Source organism: Polypterus senegalus, chromosome 5 (genome assembly GCF_016835505.1).
Source record: "Polypterus senegalus isolate Bchr_013 chromosome 5, ASM1683550v1, whole genome shotgun sequence".
In the NCBI taxonomy this organism is placed as follows: domain Eukaryota; kingdom Metazoa; phylum Chordata; class Cladistia; order Polypteriformes; family Polypteridae; genus Polypterus; species Polypterus senegalus.
Genome location: NC_053158.1, coordinates 142,524,175 through 142,546,230, shown reverse-complemented (window position 1 = coordinate 142,546,230; position 22,056 = coordinate 142,524,175). Strand labels below are relative to the sequence as shown.

Below are 22,056 nucleotides of genomic sequence, written 5' to 3'. Positions count from 1 at the left end.
TTCATGAGGGTGACCCAAGGGCCCCATGTCCTCTAATGGGCCCTGAGCTCACTGCCCAGCAGCATGCAGCTCGATTGGCATTCGCCATAGAATACCAGAATTGGCAGATGCACCACTGGTGCCCTGTGCTTTTCACAGATGAGAGCAGGTTCACCCTGAGCACGTGACAGAAGTGAAAGGGTCTGGAGAAGCCATGGAGAACATTATGCTGCCTGTAACATCATTCAGCATGAGCAGTTTGGTGGTGGGTTAATGATTGTCTGGGGAGGCATATCCATGGAGGGTCACACAGACCGCTACAGGCTTGACAAAGGCACCTTGGCTGCCATTAGGTATCAGGATGAAATCCTTGGACCCATTGTCAGACCCTATGCTGGTACAGTGGCTCCTGGTGCACGACAATTCATGGCCTCATGTGGTGAGAGTATGCAGGCAGTTCCTGGAGGATGAAGGAATTGATACCATTGACTGGCCACCACACTTTCCTGACCTAAATCCAATAGAACACCTCTGGGACATTATGTTTTGGTCCATCCAATGCCACCAGGTTGCACCTCAGACTGTCCAGGAGCTCAGTGATGCCCTGGTCCAGATCTGGGAGGAGATCCCCCACAACACCATCTGTCATCTCATTAGAAGCATGCACCGATGTTGTCAGGCATGTATACAAGAACACAGGGGCCATACAAAGTGCTGCGTACAATTTTGAGTTGCTGCAATTAAATTTTGGCAAAATGGACTAGCCTGCCACATAATTTTTTCACTCTGATTTTTGGGGCATCTTTGAATTCAGGGCTCTGTAGGTTGATCATTTTCATTTCCATCAAACGATGTGGCATCCTTTCGTTCCTAACACATTACCCAGTCTATATCAGTATAGATATCCAGGAGGATTTCTTTTTCCCATTGAGATCTGATGTGTTTTCAAAGTGTTCCTTTAATTTTTTTGAGCAGTTTATATATCTATATAGGAGAGAAAAAAAATCATGGGAGAAAAAAAAAATTTTTTGAAATATTATTGAAGAATTTTTTTTTTTTTTTTAAGGGAGGCGGAAAAATAATATGAAATAGTTTTGTGTTACGTAACAATTGGAATTAACGCTGTTTGCACAGTGCACTTCAGCTACATGGCAGCCAAGGATTAAGACTAGTTGCTGTTGCAGTATGAATTTTGGAGCCAGTGAAGAGGAACTTAACACCGTCTTGTTAGCAGGTCTAACCAACTTACTGCAGTGATGGAAGTACAAAATTAATTTTTTCACTCATTTTACAGATTACGCACATGAAAGATCACAGATATGCAATTATATAAATTAGAACCATTACGAAAGAAGCAAATCATACAACAGTTATATAGGTTCTGTCCTGAAAAGTCAGGTATGCATGGTAATGGATTGATCATAATTAACTCTGTGTCATAAAAAACAAAATGTGATACAGTAATCCCTCCTTGATCGCGGAGGTTGTTCTCCAGAACCCCCCGCGATAGATGAAAATCCGCAAAGTAGAAACCATATGTTTGTATGGTTATTTTTATATATTTTAAGCCCTTATAAACTCTCCCACACTGTTAACATTATTAGAGCCTATAGACATGAAATAACACCCTTTAGTCAAAAGTTTAAACTGTGCTCCATGACAAGACAGAGATGACAGTTCTTTCTCACAATTAAAAGAATGCAAATATATCTTCCTCTTCAAAGAATGCGTGTCTGGAGCAGAGAATGTCAGAGAGAGAGAGCGCGCGACAGAAAAGCAAACAATTAAAAAATCAATACGTGCTTTTGGGCTATTAAGTATGCCGAAGCAACGCGATAAAGCTGCATTTTTTAGAGGAGCGTCCGTATCTTCTAAGCAAACAGCCTCTGTGCAAACAGCCCCTCTGCTCACACCCCCTCCGTCAGGCGCAGAGAATGTCAGAGAGGGTGAGAGAGAGAGAAAAGCAAACAATCAAGCACCGCGCGGGAAGCATATCTTATATCATTGAGGAGTTTTAGTTAATATGTAATACATGCTCTGATTGGGTAGCTTCTAAGCCATCCGCCAATAGCGCCCCTTGTATGAAATCAACTGGGCAAACAGAGGAAGCATGTACCATAAATTAAAAGACCCATTGTCTGCAGAAATCCGCGAACCAGCGAAAAATCCGAGATATATATTTAGATATGCTTACATTTAAAATCCGCAATAGAGTGAAGCTGCGAAAGTCGAAGTGCGATATAGCGAGGGATTACTGTACATGTAAAATTGAATTGTTGTTTTACAACCCACTTGAACAGCAAAGTGTTCTCACTACTAGGTTATGGCTTCCCTACAAAGAAGGTAAAAATACTGCCAGATGAATACTTGTAATATTTTTAATAGTTTGTACTGTCTCCCTGTAACAGCACATATTAAGTTAAAATCTGCCTTCAAAGTAATCAAAGGGTCAGCACTCATATTCTGTATATGGTGAAACTTGTGAAGTCCTTTGCTCCACCTAGACCACTCAGGTGGGCTGATGAAAAGTGTCTGATAATGCAACTTGTGTGGCATCAAATCTCAATGTTTAGCTCCTAGTTGGTAAAATAAGTTGCCCACCTCTGTAAATCTGAATCCCTCAATATGTTTAAGAAGCATTTGAAGATTGGAAATTTTTGTCTAACAGATATTAGCCGTTAGGTTTGTGTAACCTAGAATTGTAACTAGGTTGTATTTTGCTCTGGACACTTCGTTTGTGATGATCAATTTTGTAACCTGTATTGCAGTACTTGTTCCCAAACAGTCCAACAGACTGATATTTACTTGATTGTTTTGACCTCTTTTGTAAGCTGCTTTGGACAAAAGGATCTAATAACCAAAAAAATGTATAACAGATGTAATACTTTAAGCACTGATCTGGCAAAACATGCCCAGAGTTTTATGCTATGTCTTACCTTTGGGCATTCTCACTTTAATCACAATAGCTGACACTCTGTGATTGACTCATGATGTGCTACCATCTTTTTTTAGGACGCTTTGATTTATTTTGTGCTGTGCTCTTTTTGTTTACATGTTTTCCAATTTGCTTCTGTATTCCTCATATTGCTTTTGTGTTCCCTTTTTTGCATTTGTAGTTTCTGATTTGATTTTGTGTTTTTTGAATTAACTTTTGTTTGTACGTTTGTTTTTTCCATTTTATGATTTGTTTTTGAATTTATGATCTGTGTTAGTGTTTTCCATTTTCTTGTGCTTTATTTGTGTTTGTGTTTTCAGTTTTATTTTGTGGTTTTTAATTTGTTTTTGCATGATTCAATTCAGTTTTCTGCAATGCACTTCAGGGCCACTGAATTTTGTATAGAGCTCTAGGAAGCATAGATGTACAGGATCAATACCAAATATCAGAACTGATAAGTACTGTGAACTAGCCAATAGAAATACCACAATATAGACATATTATATATTATTTAATTATTTAAATTATTTATTTATTTATTATTTATTAATTAAGCAGCATGATTACTGTGCTACATTAAGATACCAACATAAGTCATTGTGAACTAAATCAAACAAGGGATTGGCATTTTGGTTGTTCTCTATGCTACTGAACATATCTTATTTCACCTAAAAAACACAGAAATGTTGCTGTCTTTTTAGTTAATTCCAAAGTAACAATTTTTGTTCACTAGTTTCAATTAACACATATAGCTTGATGAATAACTTGATTTTCCAAAGTTAATTTTGAATACGTTTTAGGAAAGGATATACAGTTCAATTACAAATAAAAATGTTGATGTTGTTGATTAATTAAATTTTTTTAGAATGATTTATTTGGATTTTAAAGTGTTAACATCAGTAAAAATTCCTTGTTTCCACATTAGTTCTAACTTTATAGTGGTACTCTTATTAAGACTGATAAACTAGTATCCTATCTAGTTCACATAAAAAGCAGGTTTGAAAATGGTAAATGGAAAAAATACTTACAATTAATATTTTGAACCAAAGAAGTGGCTTTTAATATTTTCATGTTGTTTATTTTTAACTGTTACTAACAGTTTATCCATTCTACAGTATATCTAGTTATCTCCAAGGTTTGCATAAAATATATTAGTGAAACTGAAAACTGATAAAAGAAAACCATATGGCTTATAATATATTGATGTAGTATTTGGAAAAGGCACTTTGCCTATTTTAGCATTGTGTTATTCTAAAGTGATATTTTAATAGCTATTCAAACTCCTCATAAAGAAAAAAAACTGTAGCATAGTTTAAATTGGGGATGTTTTCAATAAGAACATGGTTTCTGCAGACTGTTAGTTTCACTCAATATTGGCAGTATACCACAAACACAACGCAAACATCATTTTCTTAATCTGTACTCTGCCCTGGTTAATATGTGGGATTCTGTAGGCAAAACTGATGATGATTAGTAAAAAGTATTTAAAAAATTTGAAATGCTTCTATAAGATACTTCCCTGCAATCAGTTTTATAGGATGCCAGTCCACTGCAGTGTATGCTCAAACACAATTCCCCCGCTGGGGAAAACCTACATGGGTGTTAGTTATGTAATAATAGTAAGTAGAGTAAAATAATCCTCAAACTGAATACCATAAGCATCAGTCAAACATGTGCATTCTGACATAATAATAACCTCAACAAATAATCTAGTTAATAACTCACACAAAGTGTTGATAAATAAGGTATGCTAAGGCTGTGATGATTAATGAAATTTCTATTACATTCATTGGAGTATTTATTATAGCCATTGCAAATGATATAAATTCTGATATAATTTTCTGAATATTTCAATAAATTTAATGTTAATATTTTTTTGCACTTGCTTACATTGATATGAAGCTTCTCAATAAAACCTTTTATTGCTGAAATAAAATAATATGAAGTGAACCTACAGACTATTGTGTAAGCACTACTTAGGATATATTTTAAAAACAAATACTGTCTTAATAAACATTAAACATTTTTTGGGAGTTTGCTGAACTAATGCACCCTTGTTTAACAAAGCTGAAGTAATGTTTGCTACCACATGCCTGTGTGTATATAATACATTATGTCTTGTGGACTCAGCTATAGAATTATAAGGTGCCAACACTAGGTTGGTTAAGTAACAGACCAATTCTTTCAGTACTGTGGTAATATAATGCACTTGGCACAGTGTACAAATTGCTCCATGTTAGCATGGACTTTGTCTTCTTATTTGAACAATATAGTTTATGGGGTTCAGCAATACACAATATCTGGTTTTGAGCCTGGACCTGGCATGTATGACTTTTGCCAGGGATGATGCTTATCTTCATTTATCAATCAGATATTGTAACTTATAGTTCTGCACATGAAAGTTTCACTGCTACATCTGAAGAAGCTGGAATGAAATTCATCATTAACAAGTCAAATGCCAAAGTTGATTGTCCTCACAAGATGAGTGGGAAGCAAATAACTCTAGCGGAGGAGCTGAAGAATATTTTCATTTAATTATCAGTGCAACAATAAATTACTTCAGAACAAGACCCAGACAATAGCATCATAATGACTGGACTTTCAGCATACTGATCTCAGAGATACAGCCTATGTTTTTATAAATACTGAGTTCTACAACTCAGCTGTGAATGGGTTTTTTTCATTATCAGTACTATATAAAGGTCTTCTCTCTAAAAAATTAACATGATTATTAAAACTTATCTTGAACTCAAAAAATATAGTTTTTTAATACAAATTATTAAGAAATGGATAAACAATACATTTTCCGGAAACATCTGCTTTTTTACATTTTTAAAAAATACTTGGCAACTAATACATTTAACAAACCCATTTTCATAAAAAATATGGCTGCATGCTGAAGAAACAGTTACTTTTTAAAATAAATATCACAAGTAATTAAAAAAAAAAAAACAACAAGAGATCATTTGTACACAACATGAAATGGTTCTTAGTATCAGGCAAAGCCCATGGTTTGTGATGCAAGTAGGTTAGTATAGGCACTATGGCACAGATTATCAAACACTGTGCAGTTTCTTCAGACTAGCAACTCTGCAGGATACAAAGTACATTGTGTTATTAAAGACACTGAAGTATCCTCATATCACAAAGGTATTTTCAGTAGATTGCAACAGTGTGTGTGATCAGATATTTCCCAATTTCAAGCATGTAATTTAAGGTCACACAGTTGGAAATACTCTAAATATATGCCCACAAAGACAAAGGGTATAACAAGAAGTGAAAGGCAACTGTCCATCTTGCCTCCTATAGGACAGTCATCATTCACCAAAGGACAATACTTTGCTGAAGATAACACAACACTAGTTGATGACAGCCTAAGTTTTACATTCTAAAACACAAGTCCACAGACAGTCAGCAGCAACAATCATTTAACTGCAAAAGTCAATATGGAACCTATAAATAAAGTCCTGCCGCTATGACTAATTGATTCAAGGACACATTTGTTTCCCATCTATTAAGAAAGGAGATCACATCCCTGTTGCACTTATGAAGTGTTAAAATAGATGCTGTGGTGGACCCATCACTACTTCAGTGGCACTGTTTTAAACAGCTTCCCAAAACCATTATGGTGGGTGTGACAGGTTGAATGAAATCATCAAATCCAGAATTACTTTGGTGGAAATTTGGATTTGCTCTGTACACAAGCTTATCTTTGAAAGTGCATTTATAGTACAGTTAGTATTACATTTTGAATTTAATTCACTTATTCATTGTCTGGCTGAACAGACTGTAGAGAGTGATCACAGTAGACAACATTTTAATTGGATGCACAAAGACCTGGGACTTAAACCCACTTGATCACTCTTTTGATCCAGGCTTATTTATTGGATGGATTTTGCACTGCACTGTTTGCATTTTGACTGAATGGAAATACAAATAATTGGCACATTTGCATCAATCTTTATGTTCTGTGTCTTTAATCATCCTAGTCCAATCTTGTGACATGACTATCAATATTTGGATGAGAGAGAACGCAAGACCAGCTGTGTGTTACTCTGGCATTACATGCTACATTGTATTTTAATGTGAAGAAATTTCAGTAGCCTTACTTGTCCACGTGCAAGAAAAGGTAAAGCTAGCTGCAGGTAACCCTGGCATCACATGCTGCGACATATTTTAAAGTGAAGAATTTTCAATAGCCTTATGTATTTCTGTGTGCTGCATGTACTCAAAACTTTAAAGCATTTTTCCAGTGTAAGATAGTAAGACTCTACCAATATTTGGTGGCACGGAAACCCAGTGTTTCAGAATTTAAAATTGGGACAAAAACGTTTGGTGTTATATCATTGCATGTTTGGAGAGAAGCACAGGATAAGTGTTCCATAGTGTTGAGCGGATTTTCAATAAATAATCATCGTCCCGAGAGTGAACAGTCTCAGAGTGGGCGCAGATGTGTGCATGACAGTGCTATTCTAGGGTTGACTGTAGTTCCGGGCTGATCGCAGACTCATGTTCAAAAGTGAGGAAATCAGTCACATACCACATTCACACCTTATAAGATATAAGAGGAGCCTGCACAGCTAAAAGGGCCAGACAGAGAGAAAGGAGGAAAGAGAGAAAGGAGGTTAAAATGGATGGATGATGGAGACGAAGGCAGGATCAGGAGATTCCAGGGTGCGGAGGCAGGCAGCCAAAAGGAGAGCCACATGGAGAAGCATAGGGCCAACACTCAGGGGCTATTGAGACCCACTCGGCTAAGCATTTTGGGAGTAGCTGCTGGCTCCCATATAAGGCCAAGGAGTGGCAGCAAGAGCTGAAGCAGCGAGAAGAGGCTCGCTGTGGCGCAGTGGTAGTGACCCAAGCCTATAACAGAAGGTTAGCTGTACCTGCGGAATCCTCAGAGAGGAGAAGAGGAGAAGTCGAGTTTTCAGAAATGATTCCTGTATTGTAATTTATTTCCAATTTTAACAGATATTTATTTATGGATTATTTTAACCTCCAAGTAGACACTGGTGTTTTTAAGGATTACTTATTTATTTATGATGGACAATGCAGTGCACCTTTTGAACATTTTGTCTGGATTGCCCAGCTCATCTCAGTACATGACTCATAGCAGTTATAGTTCAAGAGGCTCCCAGATGGAACAGGAAGCATAGACATGACTCGGACCGTCACAAAGCAGCATAAAATTCATGAACGTATGCTGATGAATCACACCATATTATATGAAAACGGAGAACTTCAGTCTCCCTTTTTCCCACTGTGCTGTGAACTTTATGTTTCTTTGCAAAACATAAATAATGGCATATTCCAGTTTGGCACACCAATTAACGTAAACTGGTCTTCCAAAAAGAATATATTTTAATTCACATCTCATTGACTTTTAATCAGCTTAACACAAATCTCTTGCTTGCGGCTCAATGAACTGCTTAACAAGGTACAATTAGGTCAACATTTAAGAAACCCAAAAAACTAATAGACTGGAAAAGTCCCTATCCAGTTACCACCATATTATTAAAGACTTAGCACAATAATGCCTCCTAAAATGAACAGTTTATATAAAGTTTAAGATATTATAGACAGTACAGCTTAATGCAAAGTACTACACTGAAAAATAATACATTAGAGCTTGCATGGGAAACTACATGAATGAAAATAAACTCACCAAAGACAAAAATTATTTAATAAAAATAATCCTCATTTTTCTGAATTAACAGATGACAAGCTAGAATAGTCACCCAAGATGTTATTACCCCATACTGCTTAAAATTCGTCAAGAGCTCCATTCTTTATTAACAAAAAAAGAACGCTGAACTAATTTAATCACTGAAGCACTAATAAATCAAAAATAGTTGAATTCTGAGACAAGGCTTTTGATGTAATATTCAGATTCTTATTCTCATCAGAACATGTTCTGCCATCTGCCCCTAGAAGATAGTAAATACTACAGCTCTCAGCATGTCAAACCAAAACAAAGAAAGTAAACAAAACAGATGGAAACATAAATCTCATTAGGCTAATTATTGTCTTATGGTTTGGTCATATTTAAGTATTTAAACACAAGTCCTCTTCCATTTAAACACAAGTAAGTATCAGTTTTAATTGCAAGTCTACTTCAGTTGGACGAATAACTCCATCTTAGTGAGGACATGTGGCTCTATCTGGAAAGCATTACAGAAAGAGGTCTTATTTTAGGAGTGTGTTATAGACTGCCCAATAAAGACAGTAATTTCAATGCACATCTTTTTAGTAATAATTAAAAAGGCAAGTTTACACAGGGATATTATAGTCATGGGGGAGTTTAACTACAAGGGATTTTAGAAGTAACCAGTGACTTTTTTTTAACACAATATGTTAAAACACCAATGCATGGGGAAACCTGTCTGGATTTAGTATTTTGCAATAATCCAGGGAGAATTGATGGTATTGAGGTGATTGAACAATTAGGACCATATTATAATACAGTTCTCAGTGTTTTGCAGTGTTATATACCACACAATAGTCAAGAATCCACACTGCAAAAGTAAAAACAAATAAAACCCTGCAACAGAGAATTAGCAGCACAGTTTTTTTTTCTATCTTAGAACTAAAGATAAGTGTAGGATAACCAGTCCTGAAAAGAAAACACAAATAAATAGAACAATAGGGGTACCACTCCCCTAAGATAAAAGTGGGTAACTGAAGGAATGATGTACCATGGACTTTAGGTAAATATCTGAAGATTTTGTGTTTTTTGTGCTTTTCCCTTTTTTGTTGTCATTGTTTGCTGGATGTCAAAACGCATTAGGTCACACTAACAATCTATTTGATCTGACTGGATATGAAGAATTTCATCTTACTTCTGTGCAATTGTTGTGCATATGAAAGACAAGGATTCTCTTTCTAATGTTAGTATTATGAGAACAGTTGCAGAGGTTAAAAAAAATATAAAAAGTTATTTTCACATACTGTATGAATCATTGTATAGCAGCCAACTGCAGTCGATTTCCCCAACCTAATTCAAAACTCACCTATGAGTCCCACAGTAAATTTAAAGGTTCTCATACTGTTAATGAAAGAATGCACCAATAAGTAGCTACAACACGAAGGAATTTACCAAAAAAAGAAAAAAGCCTTTGTCACTGGAGATAACCTTACTGAATGAATTCATTTGGGTGGTAAGTGAATGAAACCTGTAAAGTGAAAAACATGAAATATGGCAACAAACTGCATTGAAAATATGTAACTGGCTATATTGTTAAGCAGCAAGAGTACATAGTGCTGTGTAAGCTGCAGACTAAAAATTAGATCTACCACTGTTTTGTCCTACTTTTCAATTGTACTACTGGTTGGTTGTTTAGAAAGATTAAGCATTTTTTGGATAAACTACTATTAAAAAACATAACTGTAACTGAATGATCTATCTTGACATGATCTTCAGAAAATTATCTAGAACACATAATTAAACATAACCATTATTGGTTAGGTTAGACAGACAGACAGGCAGGCAGACAGATAGATAGATAGCTAGACAGACAGATCAATTATTGATCTTTGTTTGTCCCCTGGTTGGAATTTGGCTTTTTATATATAAACTCATTAGATAAAAAAAAAAATTATATATATATATATATATATATATATATATATATATATATATATATATATATATATATATATATATATATATATATATATATATATATTATATATATTATATATTATATATATATATATATATATATGTGCTGGTCATAAAATTAGAATAGCATGACAAAGTTGATTTATTTCAGTAATTCCATTCAAAAAGTGAACTTGTATATTAGATTCATTCATTACACACAGACTGATGTATTTCAAATGTTTATTTCTTTTAATTTTGATGATTATAACTGACAACTAATGAAAGTCCCAAATTCAGTATCTCGGAAAATTAGAGTATCAATTAAGACCAATGCAAAAAAAGGATTTTTAGAAATGTTGCCCAACTGAAAGGTATGAACATGAAAAGTATGAACATGTACAGCACTCAGTATTCAGTTGGGGCTCCTTGGCCTGGATTACTGCAGCAATGCTGCGTGGCATGGAGTCGATCAGTCTGTGGCACTGCTCAGGTGTTATGAGAGCCCATGTTGCTCTGATAGTGGCCTTCAGCTCTTCTGAATTGTTGGGTCTGGCATATTGCATCTTCCTCTTCACAATACCCCATAGATTTTCTATGGGGTTAAGGTCAGATGAGTTTGCTGGCCAATCAAGAACAGGGATACCATGGTCCTTAAACCAGGTACTGGTAGTTTTGGCACTGTGTGCAGGTGCCAGGCCCTGTTGGAAAATGAAATCTGCATCTCCATAAAGTTCGTCAGCAGCAGGAAGCATGAAGTGCTCTAAAACTTCCTGGTAGATGGCTGCGTTGACCTTGTACCTCAGAAAACACAATGGACCAACACCAGCAGATGACATGGCACCCCAAACCATCACTGACTGTGAAAACATTACATTGTACCTCAAGCAACATGGATTCTGTGCCTCTCCTCTCTTCCTCCAGACTCTGGGACCTTGATTTCCAAAGGAAATGCAAAATTTACTTTCATCAGAGAACATAACTTTGGACCACTCAGCAGTAGTCCAGTCCTTTTTGTCTTTAGCCCAGGCGAGACACTTCTGATGCTGTCTCTTGTTCAAGAGTGGCTTGACACAAGGAATGCGACAGCTGAAACCCATGTCTTGTATACGCCTGTGGATGGTGCTTCTTGAAGCACTGACTCCAGCTGCAGTCCACTCTTTGTGAATCTCCTCAACAGTTTTTAATGGGTTTTGTTTTACAATCCTCTCCAGGGTGCGGTTATCCCTATTGCTTGTACACTTTTTTCTACCACATCTTGTCCTTCTTTTCGCATCTCTATTAATGTGCTTGGACACAGAGCTCTGTGAACAGCCAGCCTCTTTAGCAATGACCTTTTGTGTCTTGCCCTCCTTGTGTAAGGTGTCAATGGTCGTCTTTTGGACAACTGTCAAGTCAGCAGTCTTCCCCATGATTGTGTAGCCTACAGAACTAGACTGAGAGACCATTTAAAGGCTTTTACAGGTGTTTTGAGTTAATTAGCTGATTACAGTGTGGCACCAGGTGTCTTCAATATTGAACCTTTTCACATTAATCTAATTTTCCAAGATACTGAATTTGGGACTTTCATTAGTTGTCAGTTATAATCATCAAAATTAAAAGAAATAAACATTTGAAATACATCAGTCTGTGTGTAATGAATGAATTTAATATACAAGTTTCACTTTTTGAATGGAATTAATGAAAAAAATCAACTTTGTCATGATATTCTAATTATATGACCAGCACCTGTGTGTATGTATATACTGTATATATATATATATAAAATATATATATATATATATACACATATACACACACACAAATATATAAAATAAATATATATATATATATATATATATATATATATATATATATATATATATATATATATATATATATATATATATATATATATATATATATATATATACACAAATACATACACACAATAGTCCAAACACACAGCACAATTACTAAAACATTCAAAAATATATGACTTGGCACTCACAGTAACAGTGATGCATTATGTGCAATATTATTACTGTTGATATAAAGGAGCCACAGTAGCATTTCCTGACACACTTCTGCTGAATAACTGATTGGCTGAAAGTATATTTTTCAGAATGTCAAGTAATGTACTGTTTATCACAATATTCCAGGCTTTATAAAAGAATTTTTGTAGCACAGGGGAACTCGATTCTACAAAAGTCTACATTGGCATAGTGGGTCAATCCAGTGTTTCAGTACAACACAGTCATTTGACATATGTAATTAAGACCAGCAAAAGAAAAGGTGATTTATGATCTGAAGGGAGTTCTCGCTATATGTTATTGAATGTCTTGTTTCATAAGCCTCATCAACATAAATGAAATCAGTTGGTTTCATTAAATGGCACAGCCAGGACCTGTATCATTTTGACCTTTTTTCTAAGTTGACAAAGCACATGAATGAAACTTTTCCTTACAGCCAAAAACCTCAACGCCTGAACAAGCTTAATATTGTCTGACATTAATAACAGCAACAAAATTTACTTCTAAAGCACATTTTCATATACAGCATATAGCTCAAACTGCTTTACAAGAAGTTAAAGAAAAAAGTGCAAGAAAATTTAAAAATAATAGAATAGAATAGAAATAAATAACTATATGAATAAATATATGAAATTAATAAATGAAACACCAAAAATGGTAAATAAAAATGAATCAGTACCTACTTGAATAAGGGGTTAAGGGGTGAGATATATTAGGCTTCATGTCTCTTAATCAGTATGAAGTTTGAGGGGAGGGATGATAAAATACTAAAAATGTATACTGTAGGAAACTTCTATAGATGTAAGCTGACTTACAGAAATTTGAATGCTTTTGTTTTAACATACGTTTACAATTTTCTAAAAAGCCTATATGCTTGTAACGCCTATCACCAGTAACAAATGAAGACTATAAAAGAAAAATATAGAGTACGCTATAAAACTCTTGTGTTAGCAATGAAGGAAAAAAATCATCAGAAATATCACAGAGCTGAAGAGCAATTGGTAAAAGCAGGAGGACATTAGTCCTTTAAAGAAAAGGATGAAGCATACCTAGATTACACTAAACGTTTACAGAAGCCGACTGGACTGACAAGCTTTTATGTATTATGTGACGAAACCAAAATAAAATAAAGATTTAATGTGGTCTTCAGAATTTCAATGAATTACCTGTGGGTACCTTTCTATATATGAATTTGACTTGTAATTCAGGAAAACTTTTTAAAAAAAATTTAGTAACATTTAAACACATATTTCATTTTGGTTTTAGTACATTTTTGCCACATTTGTGTTAAGTGCTTCTGTTTACCATTTAAAATTGATCAGAAACAGTAATGGAAATTCTTTAAAAAATAATGCATCATAGTGATTCATAACTTTCAACAAGCTAAAGATTAGGAGATTTAATGAAATGTAAATTGCAACATATCTAATCGCTTTTGAAAAATGAAAAGTATTTGGATAATTAATTTATAGTTATAAATTATCAAGACAAGTAAGAAACGAGGATAAAAACCAAAACACAGAAGACAAAAAAAACACATACAACACCTCAGAGATATACTGTTTAAAGCAATTAATACAACAATTTAATAGAAGAAGAGGGTTAGAGGTATAAATATGAGTTTAAACACCGGAATCTTTATATAATCCCCCAGCAGCAAAATCTTAATGGGTCTTAGAGATACAATCCAAAAGTTCTCCCCTCCAGAAATAACTATGTTTAGCTTTGGTTTTTCAAACAATAGTGCACAGTACCACATAAAGAAAGAAAACAATCACTTTTAAACTAGACTATCCTCCAAACCCACTATAAAGTTAAGTCATTATGAAGTTAATGTGCGGGTGTAAGGTGCCTAAGAGAGATTTTCTCAGAAGCTCTTTGAAAGGCTCAGTGTGAGCCCACATATGGATATATTTTGTACTGGGGAAAAAAATGTAGAAAGCACTTGACCTTGCTATGAGACACTGCATCAAAAACAATATCTCTTTGTGCAGTGTGACACAACAGAACCTTCCTATGCTTTAGTGTCTGGGGGTGTTTAAATGTACAACTGCTTAAAATTTGGTTTTATTTACTGGATTCTGACATTTCCCAAATGAACCAGAAGAATTTAAAGGAACAATTTCATCTTCGTTGGTTTCCTATCGGAAGTAAAAACCAGTTTCCCATTATTTTATTTTAGCCCACACATAATTAGATGGAAGGGTGATAAAGAGCTTTATTTTGTGAGTATCCTGGCCAAAATAAACGCCCACACCAATGAAACCTGAAGATAAATAGTTGCATTACTCATAGGTTTAAGACTGGGCACAAATTTGACGGAAAAGTAGCCAGAGAGCTGTATTTAGTAAAAGAATAATTATTTTAAAAAGGAAAGCAACATAATAATTATTCTTTCATATAACTAAAGCAAAGCCTCATCAGATCAGAACCACTTTATTTCATCAGTACTTAATGTATGGGAATTAAACTTAGTAGCTTCAGAACAGCTTGTAACATAACATCACAGACAAATAACATAAGTTAAATGGCACATATTATAGAAAGTTGGGGAATAGTGCAAATTGTAAAGAAGATGTGCAAGTGAAGGTGTACAGTGTGTATGCACTTGCATACGCATACATGTCCATATACTTTACATACACTCACCATCATTCAGTACATGAAAGAACACATTAGTAAGTGAGGAATACAGGCTAAATTACTGGTTTGCAAATGCTATGGCTCAGAGAAAGAAACCGTATAGGTGTCTATTGGTTTTAGTTTTAATTGATCTAAAGCATATATGTACAAATGGGGAGCTTTTGGGACAAATGATGAAATGGTTGAGATGAATCCATGGTGATAGAAGCATAACAGGTCTGCAACAGATGGAAAAGCACAAAAAATTATTTTCTCAGCAGACCTCACAACACACTGTAATTTACTTTTGGAGTGGACTGTTGCTGAACCAATCCAGACAACAATAAAGAATGTGGTAAGACTTTCAATTATGCCTTTATAACATTGAACTAGGATTAGCTGAGAAATATTTAATTTCTTCAGTTGGCATAAAAATAAAATCTTAGTGATGGAACTTATGTTAATGTCCCAGCCATGAGTGTTTAGTTGAACCCATAAATTTGAAGAATTCCAACATATTGACTGCTGAATCATTAATTTCTAGACAGGAGAGGCTGTAACTGCTGTTTTCAAAAAGTTAAATACATTTTCCACTGTCTTGGTAGTATTGAGCACCAGATTACTGGTATCACACCAAGACACAAGATGAGCCACCTCCTTTTTGTAAGCTGTTTCATTACCATTAGTAATAAAATGTTTGTGTTGACAGCAAAATTAATGATTTTAACTGAGAGGTCAGTGGACCTACAGTTAAATGTTCCTACTATGACACAAAATCCTCTCTGATTCTATAATTTATGGAAAATAAAAGTGCCATTTTATATTTGATTGATTATTTATAATGAAAGACATTTTCACAAACAATCTGACCATTTTGGTCAACTCCCTTGGTTACAAGACAATAGTAAGTGTTTAAAAGATGACAGTAATTAATATGAACCATTTTTCCCTTCCATGATTGCTTAATTGACCTTTCATTTTCAAGTTTTTGGCACAGTTTGTACAGGAAGTCAACATACCCGCTACAGAAGAAGCAGTGACATGATTTGGCATGATTCATCCAGTTGTTTCTGGTTAGATAGGAGTGTAGTACTAGATTTTGGTCATTTGAAAGAAAATAGGACTTGACTGGAGCTAAGTCTGAATGCTTTGTCTGTTCTGGCACCTGTTGCATAAAACTCACCATTCAGTTTATGCTACAACTGTACCAGTTTCACTTATCCAACAGTATGCAGTTTACTTTTATATAAAAAATATCAAGGTTGTACACTGTAGTTTAGTTTTAGTTTAAACTAAACACAATGTATATAATAAAATAATATAAACATGATATAATAGCTTATAGTGCATGTAATACAGAATACACCAGTGTGATATAGATGACTCTATAAAATAATTAATAACATTTATGTTATTCAGCATTAGTTCAGAACTGTTCTGGATGTTGCTGTCAAGTAAAATCTAGAAACACAGGCTCAGATTTGCAGCTTGTTTTTCTGCATCCACTCAAAGCTACCAGTTTTGTCTTCTGATATAAACCATCATGTCATTAACAAGGATACACTAATAATTATTCATCATGTTTTTAAGTTATATACTAAAGAAACATAACTGGTACAGGAATAGGAGTGGATAGAGGCTCATACATCCTGCAGCAGCAGGTATTCACAGGAAGAATAGTGGACGTCCAGAGGCATTGCATTATAACCAGTTTACCATCCTACTACCAATGTTAAGAAGGCAGTAGGGTCTATTTCAAGTCAATATTTTACAATAATGCCAAAGTACATGGAATCAAAAGGAACAGGCGTATTTTTATTGATTTACAAATTTGGTCTCTCTCTCTCTCTCTCTAGAAGTAGGGATGCAGAGAATTTTTTGCCCCTGAAAATATTCAGACAGAAATTGTAAAAAAAAAATAGCATAGCATATTTGGTATTCAATAAAATAAGTAAAAATGCAGAATTGTTTTGACCAGATGTGTGATGCTGTTTCCTTTGCTTTCTTGCACTGGTTCCTGATAATTCATTCAAGCAACACCTTCTGTTTCATGTGGAATAAGTTACACGTCACATTGCATTGGATTGTGGATGCCATCGTTAAAGACTAGCTTGTTTACAATGAGGAATGAATAGTAGTAACATGCTATGTGAAAACCACATGCAAAAGGACAATGGAACTAAGAAGGAGGAGAAAGGATCACACTATTTCAAATTCAATCAATGTGTAAAGCAAGTATATTTAAATAACTTGAGCTCAAAATTCATACAACTTGTCAGACAAGGAGTGGACAAAGCACCCCAACAATTTAAATCTAATTACATTCTGTTACTGGTTTTTTTTTTTCGCATTTATCTATTTCCAGTTTAGTTTGAAGAGACTAACATCTATAGCTAGGGTGGTCAACTTCCATCCTGGTGATCCCAGTGGCTGCAGGTTTTTGTTCCTTCTGAGTACTTAGTTAAACCACATAGTGAATGATGATTACACATGAGTGGAAATGGAGCTAGATGAAGAACTGCTGTTCCTTTGTCATTTTGCATCTTATTGCTAATAAGGTGCAGTTAAAACAATGAATACAGCGTATTAAGAATAATAATAAGCAATTAAAGGTTCAAAACCTTAACATTTGAGACAACTAAAATGAAGCAAAAAACTTGAACAATAAGTGTGTCATCAGCAATGAATGATTTCTCATGAAGCAACTGGGTTAGAACAAAAACCTGAAGCCACTGTGGCCCTCCAGGACTGACATTGCTCAGCCCTGATTTAAAGGGTCTGAGTTTTAAATAGCAAATACAGTACATTAAATGAGCATAATTAGAAACAAAACTAATCACTAATTAAGAAAATAGAATGAAAGCCTTTAGCCACTGTGGCTCTCCAGGATTGGAGTTGGTCACCCCTGTTATAGAGTAAAAGGATTTTTCATCAACTTGAAGTTTTATAATTCAATTTCAATGAAAAGGATAGATCAAACAAGATTTTGATTTAATTTAGGCCTTTTGTAAGGTCTCCACAAAAAAAAAAACTGAAAACAAATACACAAGGTGTAACATCCAGGTAAATTCAGGGACTTAAAATGATTTGAAAGTTTGGGCTTCTTAAACTTTTTTAGTTACTTCAAAAATGACTTACCACATTTCTGTTTATTAAATATTTTTGTAACAATGAGTCATATTGAAAAATAATAGAATGTGATTACAGGTATTAGTAGACTACATTAAATAAATGCTTTTAACAGCACTTTACAACATCATGTAGTTAACAACATAGTTCAAACAGGCATGGAGCAAATTCCAATTCAAGTGATGTAGAAATGGCATTGATTGATGCCCTGCTGATAAATGTTTGTTTGTAGGCAAACTATTACTAAGTGAAGTTAAAACTTTTAAAACATAATATCTTTGAAATATGTACCTAAGGAGATAAAATCAGTTCACGTCTCAAAGTAAAATTGTTGGCTGTATTGGACCATGATTTAGAGCACAAATGTTGTCACTAAATGACAGTCTGAGAGAAATGCTGAATTATCATGATGTGCAGATAATGCAGCCATAAGGTTTAGTGTAACTTACTGTAAATACTGAGTACATATTTATTCACTATGTACTTTCAGTGCTTGCATATTTTATTTACTTTTATATTTATTTCTAGATAAGTGACATTTGTTTTTGTACTTTTACAGCCAAATTACCTGAAGCAGCAGGGAAAGTGAGCTGGTCTACAAGCAACTTGCACTTACGCCTCTCCTGGCATTTGGCTAACTTATATTTGGGGCCAACAGGAGCAGCTATTGGTTGAGTTAAAGAGGAAAATACCTCCCTCAAGGTACTTTTTAAATGGTAAACTAATCTGTAATTTAAATTGTACACAATTCTCTGTTTTAAGGCCCATTCATAACACGTGGGGAGTGAAGGCTAGTTCATGTGGTCTGATCCTACAGAAGAACTACTTTATCACAAATTGCTGAAACTCTTTAATGCTGGCCATGACAGAAAGGTGTCAGAACACACAGTGCATCGCAGCTTGCTGAATAAAGAAAATCTCCATCCAAATGACATGTGGTTCATGGAGACCTCACCGTGCAACATAAAGAACTTAAAAGATCCACTGCTAACTTCTTGATGCCAGATATTACAGGACACCTTCAGAGGCATTGTGAAGTCTATGCCTCAACAGGTGAGAGCTGTTTTGGTGGCACGAGGGGAACATGCACAATATAAGGCAGGCAGTTTTAATGTTTTGGCTGATCAGAGTATATTGTGTGAGTAGAGCTCAAGGGGTAAAAATGTCTGCTTGTGCCATTCAGGTAAATTGAGGGAACACTGCTGATGACTGTACCTCCTTTTCAACTAAATGGCTGTTCACTATATAGCTAAGCAGGCTAATTATGTTACAGTGCCATACAAAGCCTGATGCCTAGAGAGTATGTTTCTGAACACACACAGCAAAGAACTGGTCGTAAATAGGAAGGTTACACTCTGGGAGTACTTGTAAATGATGCAGTAGTCATGTTTGTGGAACACATTTAAAGGGAAAGAACCCGAGACACATTTAAAAACATGCTTAAACTACTTTCATAAAGATGTCACTAAAAAAGCCATGATATGACTATGATATGACCATGATATGCTAAAAAAAAACAGAAACCTACTAAAGAACATAAAGTTGTAGGCAGCGCTGGTCAACAAACTAACTTTCTCTTTGAAAAAAGCTGCTGTAGGGTCACCTCAGTGAAACAAACACAAAAAGTGAAGAAGTGCACTGGCTCTGCTATTTACTGAATGACTAGCAGGTGTGTAATTTATCAGTCTTCAAAGCATACTACAAAGTATTTGCTCTAAAGTTTAAAATGTTTAGTGCTACCAAAGTAAACTGCTTATTCTTTGAACAGATGGACACTGTTAAAACCTAAACAAGACAAATTGTAATTGAATAGATGCTTTTTTAACCTAAAACAAAAACTAAACTGAAATGTTTCTCTCGAAATAATAAAAAGAAATGGTCAAACGTTCAACAGAAAATAAAATTATGTTTGAAAAAAATATAGGAATAAAAATTAGTTTTAAAAATGAAACTAAAATAACCTTGCTTTGCTATCATCAGCACTTTACTTACTTGATTTTTCTGTAAAATGTTACTTGCCTATCCATCACTTAAGAAAATCAGCTATCAAAAATGAAACGATATTCAACTGTGTTCTAAAAACATTACTGTATTTAGTATTTGTGATCCTTTTCATCAAATCTAACAAAAATGTCAATACCAAAAATGTCAGTTTTTAAGATCTAGAGTTTATTTCCAATTATTTTTTAACTTGTTTTATTGTACTACTGTTTTGAAATGTATTCTTTACATTAATACCTTAATAACAGGCTATATAAAATTGCCAGATGAATTCTACATAGAGGATTTCTTTTGGTAACTAAGAACAAACTAAAATCATCAAAGAAAGGCTACTATAGCAATCTATTGAAGGACTTATTTGAATAAAGAACAACTTCTTTCCCGTGTTATGGTATCATCCATACTGAACGTACACATTAAGTGTTAAAATGACTGACTACAGTAAAATTTAAGAAGTGCATACTTTCTGCAAAATGAAGTTGTGCTTGAACCTTCTTAAACTTTACAGTAAATAATTTCACCATGCAGATCTGCACATATATATACAATACATATTTATACTTTAAAATTTTTCTAATAAGAATCTCAGACAATGAAGCTTCTGCTCAACTAACACATAAAAAAGTAAAGGGTAATTTCAATATCATATATTATGCAATGAATAGGCTCAGTATGCACAGAATGATTTTCTGCTGCCTTTAGAGATCTGCATGGCTTGTTATTACTAGGTTGCTGTTAAAATGTCTTTCTTGGACTTTGTTAAGACTTGCATTTAAAAATCAGGAAATTATAAAACGTCATTAAATATGAATTACTAACATATGCTAACATGTTTTAAAAAACTAAGCTATCAATAAAAAAATCATAGAAGAATATTAAAAGTGTAAACAAAAAGGTGATATTTATGTTTCACTGCAAAAAATATAAAAAGCTTCAGATTTCAGACATCCCTAAGAAAACACACTTGTGAAATGTAAATGCTGTGTGTAAAAAAATAAATCATTCTTAGTCTAAACTTGGAAAGTTAATAGAGTTCACCTAGTGCTAGAATGGCAGACATGTGCTCCATCATTGGTCTGTTGGCAGTCTTTTTATTCTGGCATTTGTTCACTATCCACAGCTTTCTATATCCTACTTCTCCCATGGCACAAAACTGCCCAGTATGCTCCCTCCCACCTCATTAATGTGTTTTCCTCTCACAGGCACTTGTAACATAAACCCCAGCTATGTATTTATAGAAGTATAATGCCATATAAAGAATGATTCAGTCTGAAAAACATCAGAAGCACAAGAAACACAGCAAATTCAGTCAACCTGTCAAATCAGGCCCGCTCAGTTGCAAGTTTCCCAGATTTCATCAACCCTTCATTTTTTTTTTTATTATTGATATAGTTTTCCCAGGATGTTGTTTTTAATGTAATTCTGTTCACAATTATACTTTACTGCAAATGCAAACTGCTTTTTGAAAATAAAAACAGTTTACACTAATAACCACCAAACACAAAGTTGCATCTTTTCTGTAATTCATCATTTTAGAAGAAAACCACTATGGATGCAGTGATTTTCTGAATTGTCCCTTACCTTAACATGGCTCTGTGCTCCCAGATTATAAATCTCTGAAGGTTTAACTGCATTAACAATCTTGACCAAGCAAGTGCTGTCTGTAAGATCACCATAATGAAGCTTCATATCTGTAAATTATCAAAAAATATAAAAACAAAAAGAATTATATAAAAAGGATATTCACTAAAGTAAATTAAATGGATTGCTGCTCAATG

General features: G+C 34.4%; 1 protein-coding gene across 1 annotated transcript in view; it reads right to left on the bottom strand.

The window, feature by feature from the left end:
• Positions 1-22,056, bottom strand: part of gmds (GDP-mannose 4,6-dehydratase) — an 861,801-nt gene that overhangs the window by 616,862 nt on the left and 222,883 nt on the right. The window contains exon 4 of the mRNA XM_039753423.1: positions 21,860-21,969. Within this exon, the coding sequence (XP_039609357.1) occupies positions 21,860-21,969 (110 nt within the window). The remainder of the gene's footprint in view (positions 1-21,859; positions 21,970-22,056) is intronic.